Source organism: Crocodylus siamensis, chromosome 1, assembly GCF_052110815.1.
Source record: "Crocodylus siamensis isolate JL-2025a chromosome 1, ASM5211081v1, whole genome shotgun sequence".
NCBI lineage: Eukaryota > Metazoa > Chordata > Crocodylia > Crocodylidae > Crocodylus > Crocodylus siamensis.
Window position 1 is genome coordinate 391,037,296 of NC_143395.1, and position 26,139 is coordinate 391,063,434.

Here is a 26,139-nt window from a genome sequence, read left to right on the forward strand (position 1 = left end):
GAAGTGAACTGGTGACTCTGATGTTGGTGCCACTGAGAAGGCTTCAGATTCCTTGACCCGGCTTCACACCACGCATTTCAGGGAGAGAGGACTCCTGGGAAGGGACAGCATCCACTACAGGAGGAAAGGTAAGTCCCTGTTCGTGGCCAAGATGGCCAATCTTCTGGATAGGGCTTTAAATTAAAATTGCTGGGGGACGGGGATACATAAATTCAAACATGTCCAGGGATCAACATACAAGTAAGCCCTGTATATAGGGATGCTTGGGAAGCCACTTTTGTGGGAGCTGAGGGAGTAGTTCTCCATCAGTGGTACAGGGAGATGCGGGCCTCAGTAGGAAGATTCAGGTCCCTATATACTAACACCAGGAGCAGGGGGAACAAGCAGGATCTAGCCCTCCTACTCTCTAGTGTGCATTATGATCTAGTAGGGATTACAGAGACCTGGTGGGACTCCTCACATGACTGGAGTGTAGCTATAGAGGGCTACACCCTGCATAGAAGGGACCAGATAGGGAAGAAAGATGGAGGCATTGCTCTCTATGTGAAACAGCAGTACACCTCCTGGAAGGCTGACATTGGCTCCAAAAATGGACAGCATGAAACTCCCTGGGTCAAGTTATGGGGGGTTGGGAAGGGGGCGTGGTGAGACCTAACTGTAGGTGTATACTACAGGTCACCAAACTAGGGGGAGGAACTTGATCTGGAGTTTACCTGAGAACTGACTGAGGCCACATGTGCACATGACATGGTTGTCACGGGCTATTTTAATTATCCATACATCTCCTGGAAGGAACACTCAGCCAAGCTGGATTGGTTCCAGTCCTTGCTGACCTGTGTTGAGGAGTGCTTCCTGGCTCAGGGGGTGCATGGGCCAACCAGAAGTGATGCTCTGCTAGAATTGGCCCTGGCCAAAGGAGACAACCTTGTGACCAACTTAAATATAGAGGGAAGTCTGGGCAACAGCAACCGTGAAACCATCATGTTCACTGTCCGATATAAGGCAGACAAATCAGATAGCAGGATTGAAGTCTTGGACTTAAAAAATGCAAATTTCAACAAGCTTATACACTTTTCAGCCTCCCTGGTACGGGTCAGAAAGCTGGCAATGTGCTGAAAGGTTGTGGCAAGCAGGAAGGTGGACACCCAATGTAGGAGCTGTGGCTCAGGCAAGAAACAAGTCAATAGCTGCTTTGATTGCTTCTTGGTCGTGCAGTGGAAGGAACTTGTAATGTATTCACAGATATGCTTCCAGCTTGTTCCTGGCCATGTGTGGGAAAACTAGCCTGCAGGATCCAGGGCTGATGAAATTTCAAGGGTAGAGCTCAGCACATGGGTAGGAGCTGGAAGACCAAGGGAGAGCATGGCAGCAGCCTTCACTGCTACTTTTGAAAGGAGACACAGCAGCTGATGAATGGTGTGCATCATGATGGCCCTCTTGACTAGGCTGGCACAGCCATCCTACTCAAGAGTACCATCATGACACACTAAATGTAGTAAAAGCTAATGCTAGTGTTGTGTAAGCCATCAACCAGTAGCTCTTTGTGTGCATATATGCACTGGACAGGTGCCTGTGTCACTGACATGCTTCAGACTGGAGAGAAAATTCCACCAAACTGCTTTAGTTGCCTTCACTGAGCAGGCCAATGGCTGCAATGGTGCTAATCATGCCCCCAGCACCCATGGGACACCCACAACTACCTCCACCCTCACCCCCAAATACCAACAAAGCACCAGCACTCAGTATGAAATTTGGCTGGGAGGGGGCACAGAGGGGAAGAGGAGGACATAGGATGGGTAAGGCCAAATTGACTTTGTAGGACCACACTCATTTTCTTCCCACTTTAAATCTTATTTAACACCAGAGGCATGACTTTAATGGTTGTAAATACAAACAGATTCTCATCCAATCAGAAAATGGAATAGCAACCCACTTGGACACAATACTGCTTCCACTGAAGTCAACAGGAATCATATTTGACTACTGTGGGAAAAGAATTAAGACTTTTATCTGAGGTCTCTTTATCTGGTCCCTATCCATCTCTTGAACCTTTTAATTGTTCTCAAGGATCTTTGCCTCCTAGACAAACAAAACAAAACAAAACAGGATACAAAATGAGATTTTTTTTAAAAAGGGATGAGAAATATTTGAAAATTCAAATCCTTACTGATCTCTCCAAAATGACTTTATTTTTTATATTACAATACTTTATATCCCCATGCTTTGGCTTTGCAGTCTGGCTTGGAAGACAGCACAACTCTGGGATATTTCAAAAGCAGTGATCTCCAAAGTAGCAGAGAACAGAAATAAATGTCAATCTAGGACTGCAGACATACTGTTAGGTATGTATCTGCTAACCAGGGAGCAAATACCAAGCCAGAAGACAAGATATTTGTATGGTATCAATGGAATAGGAGTACTAAAACAGATGTGAGAGAAAGGCTGACTGAGGCACTTATTAGGCCCGTGCGAAGCGGCTAGTATTTGCTTCCGATTCAGATTTGGCCAATTTGGGGGACACTGATTTGATTTGGTGATTTGAATCACTGTCCCAAATCAATTTGTCCAAATCTGGTTCTGAGATTCAGCCACTGCCGAATCTCCAAACTGAACAGGCCTCATCCCCCACCCACTCTCCCGGTCCCGTCAACAGCTGCCCCACCTGGCCTCAGCGTCCCAGCACTTTAAAAAAAAAAGCCCCACACTCACCAGCTCCTGTCAGGCAGGGGGGTAATCCCTGCTGCCCCCCAGTGCCCCATGTTGCATGGGGGGCGCTCTGCCATGAGCCCCCAAGGGGTCCCAACAGCGGCTGCAGCAACTGGTGAGTGCGGGGCTTTTCTGTTGTTTTTTTGTGCCAGAACGCTGTGGCCAGCAGAGCAGCCATTGATGGGGCTGGGAGAGTGGGTGGGGGTTGGGGGATACTCAGGGAGGCTGGGGGAGCAGGCAGGGGATGGGGCCTGATGGGGGTCCCCCCCATAGCCCTCCACACTTACTGGCACCGAGCCCAGGTCCAGCTCCCTGCGGCAGCAAGGGGAGACTGCCTAATCTCCGAATCTTTTCCAAATCTATTTGGAGGCTTCAAATCAATTCGGACCTTTTAATTGGTCTCCTGATTTGATTCGGATTTAGCCACCGAATTAGGCCGAATCTCCTCCAAATAGGTTAAGCAACTGAAGCTTCGCACAGACCTAGCACTTACCTTTGGAAGTCCAGGAATGACAACATGACTAGAAATGTCTTTCTCAAACTGGTTTTTATGCAGGTGTTGCTTCCCTAGCATCAAGAGTTGCTTCTGATTTACCCATCAGTCTCCTCTTGTACCAGATTAAGTTTAATCATGTTCTATAGAATATGCACTGTATAACAGCACCATCATCAGTACCCAACCCTGCTTTACTTTGGCTTTTCACATCCATTTGGGAATAAAATTATAATTTCATAAACGAGAGGAAATAATATTGCTTAAACACCAGCAGCATAAATTAAGTAAAAAACCACATTCTCTTTAAATATTAAACACTTGTTGGCTCGTTAAGAGCCACATTAACATAGCTCTGCTCATTGCTCCTGGCAGGGGGCAATGAGGGAGATGTGAGAACTGCATATCAGGAAAAGCAAATTACATAAGGAAGAAAAGGTGTGGGATCAACCTAGACTTCTAATTTCAGAGTCTCTTCAGTCTGAAATGAACCTATTATCTGGGACAAAGGGGCAAAGACATCAGCTTTGTGAATCTGGCACACCTTATCTTTGGCTGCATAGAGCAATATATTTTTTATCTGTATACAAACACCCATTCACAATTGTGGACCGTAAGTGTGAAGTCTTTGAAAATGTTCAGGTTTTTTTCCCCCCTTGTAAATGCAGTCTTATCTTGAATGAGAACTCTGTCGTGCTGGGCACTCCTGCTTTGAACAAAAGATATCCCACTGTGCAGGGTCTTCAGGTGATATAGGAATACCAGAGGCAACTAAATCTTCAAAAGTCAACACAGTGAACTGTGGCTGTGTCAGTTCTGTAGAAAGAACCTAAGGAGAATACAGTTTGGATTAGACACTTGAACCAATTTAATTATTCTTCCTTTGTTCACCTGCTGCCCTCCACGCCCCACTCAGTTCAAACTGTTCTAACTACCAACAAGAATAAAAAGAAAGGTTCAGATTTTCAGTAATATGAACCTTATCAGTACTGTCCTACAGAGGCAGAGCAATAGGGCAATCAAGACAGTCTGAAGATTTAGGGCCAGATTCTGTTCTAACTATGCAATCCTATTCCATCTTACTTGAGTCTGTGGAAAAAAAATTAACAGGCTTACTTTTATAACACGCCATCTCAGCCTTTAATCTAAAATAACAAAATGCACTGAGAAGGAGGACTCATTAAGTTCTTGCATTAACCATTTTTTGGGGAACTTAAGTAGTGAAATAGGATTTGGTCCTTAAATTCTGGTGTAAGAAATGAAGGGACAAAAAGAAAGCCAGAATGAGGAAAGTACTTATTCTACAGTAAATATGGTGCTTTGTTGTCACAGTGTGGATGCCTGAACCCTGAACATGCATGGGAGACCAGATCAATTTGAACAGCAGCAACCACTGGAGTTACACGTGTGGCCTTTGCCTCCTTGTTCTTATTTAAGAAAACATAAGGTATGAGTTGGCTCTGATCTTCCCTCAATTCCGCTGCTCCTTGAATACCACAATAACTGTGGTCTCCAAAAGCATATGGGGGTTACAACTGTTTTTTAGAAGGCAAGTTGTTGGTCAGTATCTCAAAAAACCCCTTTTATTTTCTTTGATTATGTGTCTGTGGATTTGATAGTAAGTGACTTGCAAGTAATGCCTTTTCTGGGTGGTAAGATGGACAGTATTTGCTACATCAAACAAGGATGGCCTGGCTCTATTCAAATTTGGCATCAGCTCTGGCAGCAGACTCCAACAAATATTGCCTGACAAAATTCTGTGATGTTACTGATTAGTGCCTTGTACCTCCACATACGAGTACATTTTTTATGCAAACAGAGGATGCTGTTTGAACTTTGGTGGAGTGAGCCTTGACATCTGGCAGAGAGATCAACTGATATTACCAGTGAGAAAGTTTACTACCCACTGAGCCATTTTGAATGGCTGCCTTTAGCCACAAATACATGGAGCAGCACACTTCTGGCAGTATAATATAGCAAAATTTTGGAAATATCCAGCATATGTATACTAAATATTTCTCTCCCTGTGAGAAGTTGTGTTTCCAAAAAAAGATAGGCAGTAAGGCTGTGCGAAATAATACCACTTCATCTCGACTTCTGTTTTACCGTTTCAAAGGGACACTGCTCCATTTTGTTTAACTGAAACTCTTTAGCTGTTTTGATGTTTTACCCATAGACAATCATGGGGAATCATGAAAATGCCTATAAACTTTGTCATTTCTTGCCTGATTCAGATGAAAATACCAGGGATGGTAGCTCCTTTTGAGGCCATAAAGCTTGCCACGTTTCAAGGAGATAGGTGCAGGGGTTTATAGGCAACTATACCTCAAACTGTTCAAAGCAAAACTCGTATCACATGCCAGCAGTGGAAGCCTGCTGTCATCCCACGTACAGATCTGAGGGTCCTCGCCCCCAGGGAGGGCTACAGGGCTGTGTTGGACTCTTCCCAGGGGGAACAGGTCCCCAGATCTGCATGTGGGATGACAGCATGCTGCCACTGCCAGCTGGGGCCAACGCCAGCACCTGAGTCTGTTCAGCACAGCCTGTGCCGAATGCCAGGAAGAACCCAGCACTGGCTCCAGCTGGCAGCAGCAGCCTGCTGTCATCCCACACACAGATCTCGAGGACCATGCCCCCTGAGAGGGCTGCGGGGTTGTGCCAGACTCCTCCGGGGGGGAGAGGGGGGAGGCAGGCCCCCGGATCTGCGCATAGGATAACAACAGGCTACCATTGCTGGCTGTGGCCAGCGTCAGCTTGGGTACTTCCTGGCTCTCAGTGTGGGCTGTCATCCTGCATCATCTGGGGGCCTGTGCCCCCCGGGAAGAACTGGGGGAAGCAATCAGAGAGCTGGGGAATCGAACAGGGAGCTAGATGTCAATATCAGAGCAATCTTTCTCCCTCTTCCCCCTCCCTCTCCTACTTTTTGTTTAGCTGCAGCAAGCCTGGTTTTGAAACTCAAAACGTTTCAAAATTTTCCAAGTGTCCTTGTTTAGATTCGAAACTGTTTCAAAGCCTTTTGTTTCATATTGATTTCAGTTTTGAGCTCAAAACACGTCAAACCAGATTCAAAATGAAACACCCATTAATCAGCCCTGATATGCAGTTTAATTAACTGATGCAAATAGGGTCATGAGGTAGACTTGGTGGAAGTGAGTGGAAGGTCAGAAGGCTTCAGATGCAACAAACAGTCCAGGACCCAGGGTGGTATGACTAGCGTAAGGTTCAGGTCTTGATCATAGAAAGTTAGGGTTGGAAGGGACCTCAGGAGGTCATTTAGTCTAACCTCATGCTCAGAGCAGGATCATCCCCAACTACATCACCCTAGCTAAAGCTTTGTCTAGACAGGTTTTGAAAACCTTCAAGGATGGAGACTGTCTGGGTAAAGTGATCCAGTGGTTTACTACCTTTCTAGTGAAAAGGGTCTTCCTAATATCTAACCTAAACTTCCCTTGCTGCAACCTGAGACTGTTGCTCCTTGTTCTGTCATCTGCCACCAGTTAAAACAATCTAGCTCCATCCTCTTTGGAAACCTCCCTTCAGGTAGTTGAAAGCTGCTATTTAGTGGTCTCTCAGTCTCCTCTTCTCTAGGCTGAATAAGCCCACAGAGTAATCAAAGATACTACTGATCTCCTCTTCCTACACCTGCATCCAAAAATCTTGTGCTTTCTTAGCTACAGCATCACACTGACCACATCTTCAAATGAATCTGTTGCAGGACCTGCAGGTGCTGTCCAGAACCACTAAATTCATGGATAAGACTTACAAGCATCTTGTTTCTAAATGTATTTGTCCTTCCCAGTTGTACCTGACCTTTTTTTGTCCCGCAGGCCAAACAGGCACTGCAAGATATGTCTGCAGGCTGGATGGGAGATTCCAGGTCTGTCTGTGGGCGGGATCTGGTTGGTATTCAGGGCTGGCTCAGCAGGGGCCTCTCTGGCAATGTGGGTGGGGAGGAAATGGGGGATGTGCAGCCTTTATCCAGATACGCAGGGGACTGGTTCTGATCTGGATGCACTGCAGTTGGAGGGAGTAGCTCAGCCCTGATCTGGATGTTTGGGGGCAACAGGGAGCAGCCTGGACCAATGTGGCCACGTGTGGGAGGAGTGACAGGGAGGGAGGCAACCTGGCCCCGATCCCATTGTGTGTTGGGTGGGGAGGGGAAGGATGGGGAACAGCCTGTCAATTCTGAGTTGCTGGGGTTTTTTTTTCCAATTAGGGAGGACCCATTATCCTTATTATAAGGACAGTATTATAGAATATGGGAAAATGAAATGCATGGCCACAATTTTTATTTCTCTGTTTAAGATACAGAATTTTAGGTAGTTCCCCCATAAAAAGAGTCTATCCACATGGTCCTGCTGTACCTGCACTAAAAAGTGAAAGAATGTGAGAAAGCCACCATTAAAGTGAGTCTGGACATATGCCAATATGCACATCCACGGCAGAGGTACCTGGCATACTAAGCAGTGGTTATATTACATTTTTTGGCATGTGATAAAGAACAGTGGGAGCAAGGGGACAGAGAGTGTTTTTACAGCAATTCTCCCAGAACTATGAGAAGCCCAATAAATTTGTCCTGAGAGAAAATAATTCATGAAGTCTTACTTCAGAATGCTTTTGTCCAATTCCTTTTGGTTTCCCAAGAGCAACTGCAACATGGTGGTGATCATCTAACCGGGTTTCCTAGTTGAGAGAAAGATGGACAGACAGACAGACAGAGAATAACTGTGAAGTTTCAGTGTATTCCATTTCTCCTTAGGTACACACTTAAGCTTAGTACTTGCAGAATATGTGATTTTTTTAAGAAAGGCTCGTAATTTGCCCAAGAAAAAAATCAATATCCTTTGAAACGCAGCAAATTATTATTGTAGAATAATGTGAATTCTAAAGCCAAATTGCCACTCAAGTATACTGACTATAAGGTAATTCTTTGTATTAATTTGAAAAATGCATTTTTCATTCTTGTCCAAACATGGCGATACAATTTTTGCTCAAACTTGCTAGAGATCAAGCACAGACAACTCAATCCAGAAAAGTGAAAGTTTTATAAAGTCCTCAGTGAGTGAAAATAGACTAAAATACTAGAGACTTTTGTACACTACAGCTGTTCTTAACATACGGCTACTGCAATGATTCTGTTGAGACAGTAATGCTAAAGCGAACATTAAGCTTTCTGTTAGGGGTGCATTGATAAAAATTTTTTGGGTCAATACCGATGACTGATTATTAACAAGCCATATTGGCTAATACCGATCTGATTCCCAATATGCAGCTTGGCAGCTTGGAGAGCAGTGTCCAGCTGGTAAATCTGTTGGGAGAAAAGTGGTTGGGGAGGGAGGGGAGCAAACTGAGGCACCTGCACTGAAGGAGGGAGTAGGGCTGGGGTAGGAGCAGGCGCTGCTCAGCCAGGGTGAGAAGGGCTGCTGGTCGGAGCCATGAACTGCTTATCCAGGGGGGCATGGGAAAGGGCTTCCGTCACTGCGTGCACCACTGGGAGAGGCAATAGGAGGCATGTGCCCCCTGGATTTGTGCGCGGGGCGAGGGTCAGCTGATGTTGCACACTTGGGGTCAGGGACAGCACTGGGCTCTTCCCAGTCCAGCGGGGTTGGGCCGGGGCTGCGCTTGGAGTGGGTGGTGGCACTGGGAGGAGGGGTTATGGGGGAGTGCGTAGCTTTCCCTCCCAGCGCCACCGCTGCCCACTCCGAGCACAGCTGCAGCCCAGCCCCCCATCCCGGGCCGGGAAGAGCCCAATGCCACCCCCAGCCTGTCCTTGCCCTGCATGCAGATCCAGGGGGCACACAACTCCCATTGCCTCCCTTGGGGGTGTACACAGTGGCGGGAGCCACCCCACCCCCCTCCCTGTGCACCCCGGATGAGCTGCTTGCAGCTCTGTCTGGCAGCCAGCTGGGCAGCACCTGCCCCGGCCCCATTCACTCTCTCACTGCAGGGGCCTTGATCTACACCCCCCAAGCCCCTTCCCTCCCCTTCCCCCAGCAGACTTAACAGCCAAATACTGCTCTGCAAGCTGCTGGGCTGGCCGTGTGCAAACTGCATCAGCGTATTTATTAGTGACATTATTGGCCATATCAGCCAAGAAAAGCTGATTACTGTTAATGTCAATGTTCCTTTTGTCAGTGCCAATATGATATGGACCAATGTATAGGTGCACCTCTACTTTTTGTTTTACCTTCCTGTGGATGTAGACAGACATAATAACAGTACTAATAAAGAATACTGCTATAAACTGCAATGATGCACTTGTTACCTCTGTATGACTTTGGAGTGATAAAAATGTAGCAAAATCACTTCAGCTGTAATCCTGCTTCATTCAGGGTCAAAATTCAGACTATTTAGGTTGCTTGTATTGCCACAGGCTCATGCAGATGTAACATACACAGGCTAACTGCTGATACAGGTTCTCAAGCTGCAGCTCATTCTCCTCCCTTTTAAATTAACTAAAATGTAAATTTTCCATACCCTGCAACTACAGGGCTTCCTGACATAACATCAAATCAATTTAAGCATAAAAATTCAAATTAAAAATTAAAAAAAAATGTTTAAGTGTAAATCCAGATTAAAAAAATATAATTTGGAGTGAAACAAATATTGTTCATTCAAGTTGTTTGAATAGAACAGGCGTGATAATGCAATCTGGAAAAAGGTGCTTTCTTCCTAACAACTGATATCTAGGAATTGTGTCACTGCTTTGTCCTGACTTAAAGATCAAGGACCACTTAACTGGGACTTACGCAGGAATTAAACATGCAATTCCTAAGGAGCAATTCAAATTTACCCAGTGCCAGCATCCCTAAATCCACCATGACATTTCAGTTATGTCTGCGAGGGTAATGCCTCCCAGCATTGCTCTTCCATTTTACATTAGACATTCATTGGTTTAAAAAACAAAAATCAGTTTGGTAAACAGATTAGAATGCAGCATTGCAGTCTCTCAAGAGAGTGCCCTCAATCCAAAGCTCCATCTTCCTTGATTTCTTTTTGGCCCCAAGATCCTTGCATTCTTGCCTGACCAGGGACCCAGACTTAAACAGGAATGAGGGGACATTCTAGCTTATTCTGTGGCCTGGTAGTTAGGGCATTTTCTGTTTCCCCTGGGAAATGGAAGATCTGGGTCCAAATCTGTTTGGGAGGGAGAGGAGATCTAGAACCTGAGCCTGCCTTGTCTGGGGTACAAAGCGAGTACCATCATTCATTCTGATTTACTTAGAAGTATGTACAAGTTTTGTGAATTGCAAGTAATTTTGGACATATAATGGATACCTAGAAGCCTTAGCATTTCCCATCAACTCCAGTGGAGTCTCTTCAAGTATGCATATACCATTCCCCATTCTCTACACTGAATACCCATTCTCTACATAATATAGCTACACACACTTAAAGCCTCTCCAGTGATGGGTATGCTAAATGCCTAACTAGGTAATTCTATATTTTGCTCCTCAAACAGAGACTCAACAGTTACACCAAGCCCCACATTTAGATATATACTAATACTATTTGAATACTATCTTAAGTTGCTTACTACCTTTTCACAAATGAATGTTAAAACTTCAAAAGCTGGCTAGAATGTAAGACACTAAAGTTCAAAAACCAAAACCTACTAAACTAGTAAATACTGTATTTTATGTGAGAGGGAAATGTAGGCGTATTTGAAATTTGCCCCCTGGAAAGAAGCCTTGCATTTTGATAAATTTTGCTTGCTCTTAAGCAATACACCACATTTTCCTGTTTTCTTCTCCTTCTCAGATACAAACCAGAAAACAAGTCCAGCACAAGGACTTCTATTACAGATGGATCGGGTTTGTCATTTGCACACACCTCACACAATACTGTTACTTTCTTCGAAAGGAGGAATGGCCATCTATGAGGATCAGTTGTTTGAAGAACTGCTGCTAAACAATTTATAAGGCTCCATAAGGTGGCAATGCTTCATGTTTGTCTAGACTGTTAAATGACTGTCTCGATTTTATCACCTCATTTCTCCTCTTTCACATTTTACATGTCCTAAGGGCAAAAGACTGATGAGATTAGAATACATGGCAGAATGCATTTACTTGTACCCTCAAGTCTGTATCGGTAAATCCTAAATCCACCATACAATTCTTTTAAAATAAATGTGCAGAAACTCTTTAAACTTGCTTACTGAACATATGCAAGTTTACTGAATCTTGTTTGTATAATCAGATGTTAGTGACGTTTAATGCCATTCATATGATCTGTAATGCACCCGATTTTCTTATTTCCTATTATTTTGTTACTTCACTTAATAGAAACACAAAACCAACTTATAAGATGAATTCTGTCACTAAGGGAGGCAAACAGCCAAAGAAAAAAAGAACAAGGACAGCAGTAGAGGAGTTCCTCTGTAGAGAAACAGCAGATCAAGCTTCTTCTTTCCAAACCAGTAGATGCACTGTGGAGTTCCATTTGTTCTTCCTTTACCTCCTTTAAGCAGATGCAAAGTAGTCACTTAACTGCTTTGAGCTATGGTGCTTTCTAGGATTTGAAATGCCCCTTTTTGAGGCCAGAAACCTGTCAAATCTAACTCTAAAGCCTTACCCTGAAAAACACATAAAATATCATCTTCTTACTCAACAGAATTACTTGAAAAACATATTCATTCATATTTGTTGACCTTAGCAACAAAAGTTTGGACTGATACACTGGTTGGCATTACAGAAATATCACTTAGTAAGACTGTTCCATATTTACTTGTACGCCAACAATGGAATTATTCATAAAGTTTCAATTACATAGGGAGCGCTTTACTGAAAACAACTGGGTTGATCAGCTACCTTGAAGATCCTATCTTAAAAGTAACATGGCTGTAGAGACGTCACAAATGTCCCTGACAGACATTAATTTAAGACATGATTAACCAGTTAATCATGTCTTAAGAACCGTTCTGGCCACATTTTCAATTAGTAAATAGCATGATAAAATGGGGACTATGCTACAAAGTTATATAAAACGTGTAATAACTTTCTGGTTGGTTTCTAGCATGCCTTTATTTGAACGTGTGGGCCAGTGCCCAACCTTTGGAGCACACACAGGCTGCGTGCTCCAGAGGCTGGAAGGCCCCTCAGCTGATGAGCTCCTAGGTGGGAGGATGGGGGCGTGCATCCTGCACTTCCACAATTGAGACCCCAGTCAGATGATTAGGAGGGAGGGTACCATGTGCTCAGGTAGCTGGGAGAGCTGCTGAGATGACCAGAGTTCCAAGCTGGGGGAGCACACCTTGTAGGTGTGCATCAGATCCTGCCGCTAATCTCATTGCATTTTTAATGTTTGTTAGGAGCCAAAGCTGAATATCTGCTCATATAAAAGTCAAAACCACATATAGCTGGCTTGCTTAGCAATTAGAATACTGCCTAATATGTAGGTGGATAATTAATCCTTCTAGCTAGTAGCACTGCTAGTGCTGTGCTATCTGCAGCTTGAAAATGGCCAGGTCTTGTCAATTTCAAGCCTGCTATTAAAGGTAAGGCCTTCTAAGTAACAGTGTAAGGAGAGGCAATGAAATGCCAATATCTGATCAACAGCTAATCACAGGCATTCAGCAATAAAGTAGCAAGTCTAAATGAGGTGTAAGAACAATCTATTCTAAAAATGAACAGGCCTGTTTATACTGCCTCAAGCAATGCCTTTAACATCACAAATCAATTGAGTTTGGAAAACTCCTAGTTCCATTTTCATGATTTAAATGGCTGCTCCCTTTGGCACAGGTTTAAAATGAGGCTTAAAGTTTAACCTCTGGAGCTGCACTAAGATTAAATTAACCACAGTGCTACTATGCCCAACTCTATACAAGTATTTCAGAATTGCTAGCACTAGATTCTGCCACTTTTACTTCCATCAAGCTCTTTTTATCCCATACTTATTAAAAACATACGCTGTTAGACTCTTTAAATCAGATCTATAATTACTGATTAACTGATTTTACATGTTAAGAAGCACAGAGTGAGCATTTCAAATCAATTAAAAGCAAGCTCATATAGTCTACAAAGAAGAAAATTAATGGCTTTCTTAAGTTCATATGGAAGGCCACTAATAAACTGCATGTATATACAAAGGCATGATAATTTCCTAAAATTATTCATGACTTCTGTTCTCAACTATTTTAACTAATATTTGCAATTGTATATTTGCAACAAAGAGAAAGAGAAAAACATTCATGATCTGAATTAAATCCTAACATTGTTTTATTTCCATATTTATAAGGTTCTTCAGTGTAAAACAAAGCTCAGAATCAGAGTTCAGAATCAGAAATTGCACACATATACTCACTTAGTCTGAAGAAGAGAAGAAGACTTGGTAAGAGTTTTCAAATACCTGAACAGTGATTACAAAGAGGAGAGTGCAAGACTATTCTTTGTGGCCAAAGGATACAAGACAAAGAACAATGGTCATAAATTGTAGCAAAGAAAATTTAGGTTGTATATTATGAAAAGTTTTCTGGCTCTGAGGGTAGTTAAGCATTGGAGGAGGCTACCCAGAGAAGTTATAGAATCTCCATCTTTGGATGTTTTAAAACAAGTTATATGAATACTTGGCTAGGATGGTTTACTTAAGGGACTGTCCTACCTTGATTGGGGTCTGAATTATATGACCATGTGAGGTCCCTTCCAGCCTTACTTTTGTATTATTCTATCCCAGTGGCGTTCAACTTTTCAGCCCTCTGGGCCAGGTGTCTGCAGCAAGGCCAGTCCATGGGCCAGACCCCTTATGGGGTCAGTGACTGGGGTCAGGCCCCATGAGCCCCTATATGGCCCTGTGCTGCTGTGGCTGGGTCCAGCCCCACACTGCTTTGACTGAGCCCTGCGTGCTGAGATTGAACCCCATGAACACAAGATACATGCACCTGATCTAACATGCAGGGCCATGCTATCCAACCCACCAGGCTCACCCTGGTTATGGAAATTTATCAGCAGAGAAGTGACAATTAACACTGCCATTGCTATCCCATTGCCAAATCTGTGGACCCATGGGGAGCTCAGCAAGCCAGGATATGGCCCACTGACCATGGATAGGGTTGAGCACCTCTGTCCTATACTGTAAATCAGGGATGTCAAACATGTGGCCCACCAGCCAAATTCAGCATTTGAAGTTGTGCTGTCTAACCTGCTGGGCTTCCAGAGATGCTGAGAATTTGGGGTGGACAAGTGGAGAATTTGGGGTGGGCAAAGCCCACCAATGAAATTCAGAGCAAGGAGTCCCACTGGGGATGTGTTGGCAGCAAGAAGCAAGCAACAGCTAGGTTAACTCCCCTCGATCTAGCCAAGGGGTTGGAATGAGTTTTACTTGCTGCTGTGAATGAGTAAGTGAAGCAGAAGGGCCACAAAATATTTAGCACAGAGCTCTGCAAAATCTTCTATGAACTGCTCTTCAGAACAATTAAAAATGAATCAGCAAATATATCCAAAATGTGGTTTCGGAATAATCACTAATAAATTTAGTAATTTTCTTGTCCAATAAACTCTTTTCAAAGACGTAGATGGAAGCAGGGTTGAGCATTTGTGGAGTGCTGAAACTTATTTACCACCAAAAAGAAAACACAAGAACTTTTTTAGAATCATAAAAAGTTTGGAAAATCTAATTCTAGCACAAGCAGTCCAATTTAATTAAGAGGGACAATTAAGTAATTAGGATTATTCAATTTAAGGAATGGCATAATCAAGCTTTTTATCTTTGTAAACAAATGTTATTTAAATACATTCTCACTTCAATCTTATTTTTCTTCACTTATTTGTTAAGAAGGCTGCTGTTTCTATTATGTAAAATATTCCTCTGTATTTTACCACAAACCAAGTGCTCAATACCAAAAAAAAAAGAATTTATTTAATAATAGTGTATTTTTCCTATATTTTCCCATCTGTTCAGACAGATGGATAGCCCCCCCCTCTGTACACAGAACAGAGAATTCTTATCCCTAACTAGGCACTCTAACTCCTCCCACCTTTTCCATCTGAGGTCCAGAGAGAACTTTTTTGGTCAATTAACCAGAATTTAAAGAATATGTTAGAAAAAAATAAGCAACACAAAATGGGAATCTACCTTGGAAAAACAGGTCCAAGAAAAAATATTACTAGGTAAGAAATTCTCTCTCAAACTCTGTTCACAGCACAGTTGGTGGGTGTTTGTAAAGCAATCTCTAAAGAACAGCAGGAAACAAATGCCTAAAAATAAGTAGATTGATTGTGACTGAAGTTATTTGAGCTCGTTCTTTTACCCCAACCGAAAAAAGCCTCAAACAAAACCAAATTCTGGACATACTGTTTATGCATTTTATCCGATTATCTCATACAAATTATGTAAATAGTCCCAAAAGCAGAGATCAGAAAAAGGGAGCCTCTTGCTTCATCATTTTCTAATCCCATGGAGTCTTGCACTCCTGATTCCCTGCTGAGGTTCAGCTTCAGCAGATGGGGTGGAAGAAATCTCTAGCAGGCATACTGGAGGTTAGAGAGCTTTCCTGGAAAGGGAGCTGTGTGGGTTTAATCTCCTTCAAGGTGGAAGTTCCCATTTCCAGGGCAAATGATCTGAACAATACATTATTGAGCAACATGCTCAGAGTATGGTACCAGATTGTTCCTTAAGGGATGCAAACAGTGATGAATAGTTTCTGAATTCCTCAAAACAGACTTAGGCAGGATTCAAGTATAAAATGCATCTCTCATTCAAAATATTATTGAGCTATATACTGTGCTTTCTCATGGTATGGAGAACTATGTTCTCACTAGTAATAGAACGCACTAGCATTTCTGTTCTTGCCAGTGCTGGAATGCACAATAGTGCAACAGAATTTCGCACATGTGTGAAGAGGTAGGACTGTGCTAAACTGTGTATTTGAGAAAAGATACATGAGTTCTGACTAAAAAGCAACTAGAGCAATTAAATCCCTCTTTGAATCCAGGCCCTGATAATTGCAACTGCTAATATTTTGCTCCACATCATCTAGGTGCACAGATTAAAAGATTATTACAGTTCACTAATACATGCTTCATCTGATGCCAAGTTAAGCCAGTGGTTCTCAGCCTTTTAAGACTCAAGTCACCTCTCCTTAGAATCACGGCAATCTCATTAGAATCTTGAAAAACGACAGCCCTTCGCTTTCACCTCTTCTTGATTACAGAAAAACACAGCAATTTTTTTGTTGGAAAGAACTCAAAGAATATATCAGAATATTTTTAACAGTATGGATTCCTATGTGAAATCTCTGGTTTATATTGCAAATCATATGGAGGCATTTGCACACTTAACTATCCAATTAGGATTGGGTATTTGACTAGTCATAAAACTACTCCATCACTTGGAGCACAAGGTGGGAGAAGAGGGAGCAAATGAGAGGCTGACCTGTGACAAAGGCTCAGTACAGGTGCAAGTCTGGGGCCAGTCAAAGAAGCAACAGGTTTTTGATACCATCTTTTAAGCAGCCATAAGCATGCTGCTGTAGCACGCTGTAGCCAGAGGAAGATTATGCCATGGTTTCAGGGCATCTGCCAATCTGCTGGGAATGGCAGGACTGCCATGGCCCCTCAGCCAGTCAGAAGTGTGAGGGAAGGGGAGGCCTGCCGTGATAAGCCCGCAAAAATGGCCAATGCTGCAATCAGCCTGTGAAACTGCCTGTCTGTCGCTTTGATTTGGGTAGGTCCCAACCAGTAATGGTGAAATGTTTCGAGTATAAATTTATTAGTACAGTGAAGACAGTAAGCTAGATTCTGGTAAAAAATACAAGCCCCCCCGCCCCCCAAAGTTAGAGAACTTATTCTAAAACAATAACATTTTAAAAAAATCAATACAATATTTTAGGATGTATAACTATCAATGTTAGGTAAATGTAAATTTGAATGATATTCAAGACTGAACATTCTTCTTTTCTTTGGGCTTTATCTTCAAACCCTAAGGTCAGTTAAACATTAAAAATCAGGAACAAAACACACACAGCACTATAAAAGAAAAAAATCAGTTTCTAAAATGCAGTATGCTGCTGGTTTTGGTTCTTCCCTCAGCACAGAGTTGCTCCTGCAGCCCCACGATGACTTACTGGAGAAAGAGAAAATGGTCAGGAGTGGAACTGGTCAGGAATGAGGAGCCGAGCAGGGATTGCCTGGAGAGTGCATTCTGACCTCTGCATGACGAAGAAGGAAAAACCTCCATTCCTCCCCTTGCTAACTGATGACCCTATAGGTAGAAAAAAAGTTCCCCAATGAAGCAGAATAGCTATGCTGGGATGTGGGCCAAGAGGTGACATGCTCTTCTCAGCCTTGCGGGACCCAATCCTGTGTGCTCCTGAGCAGAGCTCTTCAAGCTGCAAGAGCATATGCCTGGCTTTCACACCTTAGACATGCACCAAGGAATATCAGGGTATCTTTGTAAGCTGGGTTTCCCCACTTACAAAGATACACCCCTGTAACATCCAGCTTTCCCCACTTACAGAAATGCACCCCAAGATTCCTTAGAGAATCTCTCTGCGACAGGCAGCTGCTCCTAGGATATGGGGGGGCCAATTCTGCAGGGGAATTCCTGGGTTGTGCAGGAGTGGGCCTTTGTCCAAGAAGGCTGGAGAGTATGGGCAGCTCCGGGTTGCCTGGGCTGTCCTGCCAAAATAAACAGATGTTCACTGTTAAATAGCCACACAAATTAATACCTTTGTTGCATCCACAAATAATGGACATATGTGGAGCAACAAGGGGCGTGGATCACAGAATCACAGAAAACTAAGGCTGGAAGGGACCTGATAAGGTCATCTAGTCCAACCCCCTACTTAAAGCAGGGCCATCCCGAACTAGATCACCCCACCCAAAGCTTTGTCTTGCTGGGTCTTAAAAACCTCTGAGGACAGAGATTCTACAAACTCTCTGGGAAGCCTGTTCTAGTGTTTTGCTACCCTCCTGGTGAGAAAATGTTTCTTAATATCTAAACTTCTCTTGCTGCAACTTAAGACCATTTCTCCTTGTTCTGTTATCTGCCTCCACTGAGAACAGAGTAGCTCAGTGTTCACCCACCAGTCAGCCTCGATTTTGATTGACTGGTCGATTGTGAAGCCTCTAACACCCAATCTCAGTCTGTCAGAGGCTCCGCAGTCAAAAGCAGCAGGGCTGAGCCACACCCCCTACCGCCTGGGCTGGGCTGGGTTTTGGGGGTCAGAGCCCGGTTGGCTTGTTCGGAAGGCAGGGGGGGTGGGGCAGGGTGAGGGCCGGTAGATCCTGAGGTGCCCTTTACTTACAAAAAGTGATCTTCACCATAAAAAGATTGGAGACCACTGGTGTAGCTCCTTCCTCTATGGCACCACCCTTTTAGGTAGCTGACGGCTGCTATTAAATCCTCCAGTCTTTTGTTCTCCGGACTAAAGAAGCCCAGTTCCCTCAGCCTCTCCTTGGAAGTCATGTCCTCAGTCCTCTATTTTCGTTGCCTTCCATTGGACTCTCTCCAACTTGTCCACATCCCTTCTGTAGTGGGGGATCCAAACTGGACACAGTACTCCAGATGTGGCCTTACCAGTTCTGAACAGAGAGAAATAAGAACTTCCTACAGTGTGCTAGCAACAGTCCTACTAATTCAGCTTAGTATGCCTTTAGCCTTCTTCACAGCAAGGGCACACTTTTGGCTCATATTCAGCTTTTTGTCCACTGTAACCCTCAGGTCAGTTCTGCAGAGCTGCTGCCCAGCCAGTCTGCCCCCAGCCTGTACTGGTGCATGGGACTGTTCCATCTTAAGTGCAGGACTTCACACTTCTTACTGAACTTCATTAGATTTCTTTTGGTCCAATCCTCCAATTTCCCTAGGCCACTCTGAATCCAAGCCATACTTTCCAGCATATCTGTTATTCTGCCCAGCTTAGTGGCATCTGCAAACTTGCTGAGGGTGCACTCCATCTTATCTTCTAGGTAGCTGATGAAGACATTAAACAAAACCAGCCCCAGGACCAAGCCCTGGGGCACTTCACTTGATATTGGCTGCCAACTAGACATCAAGCCATTGATTGCTACCCTCTGAGTCTGACAATCCAACAAGTTTTCTATTCACCTTACAGTCCATTTATCCAACTTGTACTTTTTTAGTTTGCTTCCAAGAATGTTGTGGGAGACTGTCTCAAAAGCCTTGCTAAATCAAGGGATATTGTGTCCACTGCTATTCCCACATCCATAGAGCCAGTCATCTAATCATAAAGTCAATCAGGTTGGTCAGGCATTTGCCCTTAGTGAAGCCACGCTGATTGTCCCTAAATACCTTCTCCTCCAAGTTGCTTAGAAATGGATTCCTTAACAACCTGCTCCATTATTTTTTCTCAGGAATTGATTTCACAGAGATTAGGGCTGGAAGGGACCTCGGAAGAACACTGAGTCCAGCCTCCTGCCCAAAGGGCAGGAAGTCAGCTGGGGTCATAGGATCTCAGCAAGATCAGCATCCAATTTGCTCTTGAACATGTTGAATATAGGTGCTTGAACCACCTCTGACGGCAGGCTGTTCCAGATCTTGGGGGCTTGGACAGTAAAGAAATTCTTCCTTATGTCCGGCCTGAAACGGTCTTGCAGGAGTTTATAACTGTTCAATCTCATCATCCCTTGGGGCGTTCTGGTGAATAAACGTTCCCCACCAGGTACTGGTGGTCACCCCTCATAAACTTATAGGTGGCCATCAGATCACCCCGAGCCTACGCTTTTCCAGGCTAAAGAGCCCCATGGCTCTCAGCCTGTCGCCGTAAGGTCTGTTTTCCTGACTTCTGATCATGCGCGTGGCTCTTCTCTGGACTCTCTCAAGCTTCTCCACATCCTTTTTGAATTGTGGAGCCCAAAACTGGACACAGTACTACAGCTGCGGTCTCACCAAGGCCAAGTACAAGGGGAGAATGACGTCCCAGGACTTGCTTGAGAACCATCTATGGATGCAAGCCAGCATTTTGGTCGCTTTACTAGCTGCAGCATCACATTGCAGGCTCATGTTCATCTTGTGGTGAATGATGACCCCAAGTCTCTTTCTTCTGTAGTGCTAGCCAGGATAGCACTGCTGAGCCTATAAGGATGCTGCAGGTTTTTCCTCCCAAGGTGGAGAACCTTGCATTTTTCAGCATTAAACACCATGAGGTTCTCATCTGCCCATTTGCTGAGCCTGTCCAGGTCAGCCTGGATCGTCCTCCTGTCTTCTGGTGTGGATGCTTTGCCCCAAAGTTTGGTGTCACTGGTGAACTTGGCCAGTCTGCTTCTGACTGCAATGTCCACATCATTAATGAAGACGTTGAACAATATGGGTCGAAGCACAGAGCCTTAGGGGACCCCACTGGTTACGGCCCCATGACGATTCACTCTGGGTCTGATCACAGAGCCAGCGGATTGTGGTGGACTCAAGGCCGCAACTGGCCAGTTTCACCAAGAGGTGATCATGGGATACCAGATCAAAGGCTTTTTTGAAGTCAAGATATATAACATCAATCTCTTCTCTCTTGTCCAGGTGATAGGTCACCTGGTCGTAGAAGGTAATGAGATTGGTCAAGAAAGACCTACCTGCAACAAACCTATGCTATCCCTCAGGATGTTGGCATCTGCCAGTCCATTAAGGATGGCCTCTTTAACAAACTTTTCTAAGACCTTTCTTGAAGATAGGCACCACATTGGCCTTCTTCCAGTCTTTGGGCACTACACCAGAGCACCAGGAGTTTTCAAAGATCTGTGCCAGAGGCTGGGCTATAACTGAGGCAAGGCTACCTGGTATGTAGTTCCCTGGATTCCCCTTCCCTTTCTTCAAGACAGGAACTGTATTTCCCCTTTTCCAAATGTCTAGAACCAATTCCAATTGCCATGAGTTTTCAAAGACAATGGCCAGTGGCTCTGCAATCACATCAGCCAACTCCCTCAGCAACCTCAGGTGTACTCCAGGTGCGTCCGGCTCCATGGACACATTCAGATTTTCTAAATAGTCCCCAACCTGTTCTTTCATCACTGTTGGCTGCTCACCTCCTCCCCAAACTGTTCTGTTAGGGCCAGGAGTCTTGGAGCTGACCATGCCTGTGAAGACTCGGGTTAAAAAAAAAAGGCACTGAGTGCTTTAGCATTTTCTGCATCTTCTGTTACTTTTTTGGCTCCTCCATCCAGTAAGGGAACCACAATTTCCCTGATGTTCCTTTTGTTGCTGAAATACTTGTAGAAAGCCTCTGTCACCCTTCATGTCCACTGCTAGCTGCAAATCCAGTTGTACTTTGGCTTTCCTAAGTTCAGAATTTTTTTATGGTAGCACAAGGGCAATGAAGGTGACATCTCTTTTCATGTGGTCAAATAATAAATGGTTATTTGACTAATCAGCTGACATTAACTGACCCTACACCTAACAGTTATATTGAGCGATACCTCAGCACCCTTAAAAGGATCTTATGGGACACTGGTTGAGATGGTATGAGAACCCAAAGTTTGACTTCCTGAAAGAACATGGTGCCAGAACTTTATTGGAAGTTTATATAGTATAACGTATAACAGGAATAACAAGTTTCAATCTGAGTCTGAATACTAGCAAAAAGTATTTAGCAATGCTGGTATAGATAGTTCTCTTTTCCACCAACCGGTTTGATAAAATTTATTTTTAATACTTTTACAGTGAGGATCTAGGCAAGAAAATTATTCATTGGGCATATATCAAGCCCCATGCAATAATTTATTATGAGACCAACATTTTTGCTTGTGTTTCTTATAGTGCTAAAATGTTTTGTAAGTAATATAATTAGTTTAGAAAGTGGCTTCCTTTGTGGAAGAATTTGGCCTAACTTGTTAAATATTTATTAACTGTGGACAGGAATAGCTTTTATAAATACTTTCATAGGGGTGAACATTAGGAGAGAGAGAAAAGCACAACACGAAATGGCTACAAACTGATTATAAGCAAAGATTCACTATCTATTTAGATTTACATAACTATCAGTGATGGAGTTTTTAAGTAATTTTTTAAGCAAAGTAGCTGGGGTAAAGAATCAGAACCATTTTAAAGATCATACTCAAAAAGTTAATGGATTGATGTTCTTAGCTCAATAAACAGCATATAGATAATATACTGATTCAAGCATTTACTACATCCATGTTGAGGTATAATGGTTTCTTATTTGATGTGAGAAGTAGAAATCTGGGCATCTAAGGCTTCAAGGAACACCACCCCTCTCCCCTATGACTCTGCTTTTTAAAAACTTTCTTGGAAGCATTGGATATTTGCTACACCTAAGGCTAGAGGTGTTGACAGAGGTATCCCTCAGTGCTAAAATGCCTCATTCAGCTAAAGGGTCTGGCTTTTCTGCTGAGAGACAAAATAATAGCCATAATGGGTGTAAAAGGGGGCCTACCAGGGCCGACCTCCGTATGGTCCGCCCACCTGTTCTTGGGCTAACTGCCCGCCTTCTCACCTGCCATGCCTTGGTGTTAATTGATTAATTAGTAAATGTAATTAGGCAGAAGGCTGCCCATTTTTAGCCCTGCTGCTAGGGGGCACTATCTGCGGCTCCATTCCTCCCCTACACCGCAGCCCAAGCCTCGCAGGTGACATCAATGTTCTCATACGTGCCAGTCCCCCACAATGGGGCCCAGAATCCTGCTGTAGGACCCCCATATGAGTTCCTTCCTTCAAGTGGACTCTGCCGCCGTCATACCAGGCCATATATCTTCCTGCCACCGGTTCCCCTTCAGGTGTGGTCCCCTTACTGGGACCTTCAGCTCACACTAGTCCTGGCCCACGTCCAGGCCAGTCGGGATCCCAAGCCCCTGGCTCTTGGGTGTGCCTCTCGGTGGGCCTCCTTGCCCTTCTGACCCTCCTGGTCCTGGCCCCCACCTAGGCCAGTCAGGGGAAGCTCTGGCAGGCCTTGATGTATGACCCATACTCTTTTCCCAGGGTCCCCCTCCACAGATGTGGGAAGCTGGGGTTACCTCACATCATGACTGGGGCCTTGGGGTCTCACAGGGGACTCTCACTCCCCCCCTGCTCAGCAGGTCATGGTACTACTACTGGTGTTATATTCGATCCAAACTCTGGCTCCCCGTATTGGAGAACTTACTGGGGTCAGGACTCAGCTCTCTCTGGCTGAGCCCCCTCTCCCATCACAGGGCTCCACACACTGCCCCCTCACACTGGGGGCTCCACACGCTGCCCCCCTCACACTGGGGGCTTCACACTGCTCATAACGCCCCCTTTATTCAGGGTCTCAGCCCCACCAGGCCACCACTCTTGGCAGGGTGTAGTTTTTGGTTGTAGCCAGGACCAGGAGCCTCCTACCATCCTCTACAGCTCCTCCCTTACCTCCAGATGAAACTTGTCAGCCCTCAGGCCAGGTGATGTTGTTGCCTGACCTCCAGCAGCCAAACGGCCTTGTTTATAAGGCAGCCCTGAGCCTAAAATGGCTGCCCTCATTAGGCACCTGGAGGCTGCCAGCTCCAGGGCCTTAAAGTAGCAGGCACAACTAGTGCCCTGGCACAATGGGGATCAGGCAGGTTGTTTTCCCCCAAGTCAGACTGGCAAAGACCATGGGGTTTTCAGCTTCCTCCGAAGTACTAGGTATTGTCCTCATCAAACAATTCCTTCTTTCCCCACTACAGTATATTATGTATACAACATATATAATACAGGATATTGGTAGTGCTTTTGCTTCCCCTTCTTTCACTTGTGGCTAGTTACAAGATACTCTCTGTTCCTGGCTTTGTACCTTGCAGCTGTTATGTATGACAGTGTACAGTGAATGATTTTTTCGAATCTTTGGGTAAACAATTGCTTGCAAATGCAGGGGAATAGACTCAATGGCCCAGGAGGCCCTTTCCAGGCCTATGCTATTTTAAAACTGTTGAACTATTCATAAAATAAAAATGTTCTTTAAATGTTAAGGGGATATTTCATTTTGCCATATTCAACTCCTGGTCCCTAAACAAAAATAAAATGTTACAAGAGGATTTGTATTAAGCAAAAAGTGCTGATTCATAACAAACCTAAGCACATTTTATTCTAGCATGACCACTCTGGGCATTATAATCATGTTGGAGTAGCATCAAGATAATTTAATGAAGGACACTGAATTGATTTGCTTGAAAAATATTTACTGAAAGCATTTCTACTAAAGCCGAAACATTTTCTGGGGATGTAATACATTTTGATGCAGCTTTCTAAGATTGAAAGGTTACTGAGAGAGAGATAGAGACCAACTCAAATGAAAAAAGGTCAGGTTTTCAATTTGAAAATGGATGTTGCGCTACAATTCTGTTTTTTAAAAAAGTTGAAATGATTTTCGCTTTGTTTCAACTGGAAATTAAAGCAAATTTTGAAATCCTGAAAAACAATTCTGATATGGAACTTCACTGGTTAGCCAACTCATGCACTGAACACCACAACTACTATCAATAACGTGCAGCTCTTTGTCGGTTCTACTTCCTTCAATTTATGTAAGAATTCTTTTAACATAAGTTAGACTGAGCTTTATTACTGAGGACAATGCTAAAATTCACTTTGCACTGAAGCTGTGAAATGATGAAATACGTCCACTCAGTCCAACTCAGTCTTCCTGTGGTGAAGAGGCCTAGCATGCGTAGGAAAAGGACTTGGCCACCGTAGCCCACATCATAAACTTTCAGACATATCCAAAGCTTTTTACCTCATTCAGAACCTTGAAGATATAAATCAACATTTTGAATTTGACTCAACATGCTATGCATAGGGATCTCCAAAATTCGTGCTGGAAGTGGGTTGTGTGGCATGGCGCAGTGACTTCTTTAATCTTGGAGTTTCCCCTGCACACCCCCTGCTGCTGATTGGCAGATGAGCTCCATCACTTGGCACTCATGCCTGAAACTGCAGCTGTGGTTTTCACCTCCTGGCCATCAGGCATGGGTGGTGAGCAGTGGGGCCTCTGCCAAACAGCAGTGGGGGACAGCATGGGGGTAATTCTAAGATCAAAGAAGCTGCCATGCTGTGAACTTCTGGCATGAATTCTGGAGTTCACTAGCTATGGGCAACAGAGGGAAGTTTGATATGCCACAGTAATTCACACGGCTGAATAAAAGACACTGTGTTCTCCATATTTTGGAATTTTCTGAATGGTGATAGTTTACAAACTTTTCATTTAAAAAATGGCTAAAATTTGATATCTTTCATGTTTCAAGGATACTCAGGAGAGTATCCAACACATCCTCCTCCTGTAAAACATCATAACCAGAAGGAAACATAATTCAACATCCTGCTTGACACCAGACAACACTGAGATACACAGACTGTTCTAATATTTATCTGAGCCTAATTTGTACAAAATGAACTCCATCAGCTCTCCTGTGAAATATGAATTTTCATTTCCACCTTGGAGAAATTTTACAATCTTTTCATTCTCTTATGCCTTAGGAAGTATGTGTGCATCCAAAACCTTAAAAAAATTATACATTTATTTGCAAATATCTAGTGGGTTTAACTTCTGCCACAAGTTCCAATTCCTGTAAATGATATATGATATAAAGTGATATTAATTGAACGTGAGATTACAGACCTAACACTGTAAATAAAGAACCAGGGCACAAAATGCAGAGAGACAAGCTTAGTGGTGAAATGGAGAGACAGACAAAAAGAATAAGGGGGATTAAACAAGAAAATAGTGCTTAATTTCAGGCTATGGAAAAGCAACTGAAATAAACTTAATATTCATTCAATTTAATTATAATTAATGCTGGCAGTTAATTGTATTGATAGCTAACTGAACTGGTAACTAAAAGAAATCCGAAAAAAAATCTTTCCCCCAAATGTAGCAATCTGCTTATCTGAAACAGTTTGCTAGTGGGAGGCAGTTGTGGGGAGGGGAGAGGAAGCTGGAAAGGGAAGAAGAAAGATTCCCCAGACAAAAATGAAATTAAGCTACTGGTAGTAATTAAAGAATAACAGACATACTGATGCACAATAATGAAAATCAAATTACTGCAGGATTTTTAAGT

The 26,139-nt window shown here is 43.7% G+C and overlaps 1 protein-coding gene across 2 annotated transcripts in view; it reads right to left on the reverse strand.

Annotated features, from left to right (window-relative positions):
- Window positions 1-1,703: 1,703 nt before the first annotated feature.
- The window catches only part of AASDHPPT (aminoadipate-semialdehyde dehydrogenase-phosphopantetheinyl transferase), a 70,378-nt gene continuing 45,942 nt past the window's right edge, over window positions 1,704-26,139 (reverse strand). The window contains exons 5-6 of one of the 2 annotated variants that reach the window (XM_090029934.1): window positions 7,805-7,882; window positions 1,704-4,028 (exon numbers count right to left, since the gene is read on the reverse strand). In XM_090029934.1, the coding sequence (XP_089886060.1) occupies window positions 3,870-4,028; window positions 7,805-7,882 (237 nt within the window). In that variant the 3' untranslated portion in view covers window positions 1,704-3,869. Of the gene's footprint in view, window positions 4,029-7,804; window positions 7,883-17,272; window positions 17,812-26,139 lie in introns of those variants that run through there. The other variant, XM_090029925.1, reaches the window with a different exon arrangement.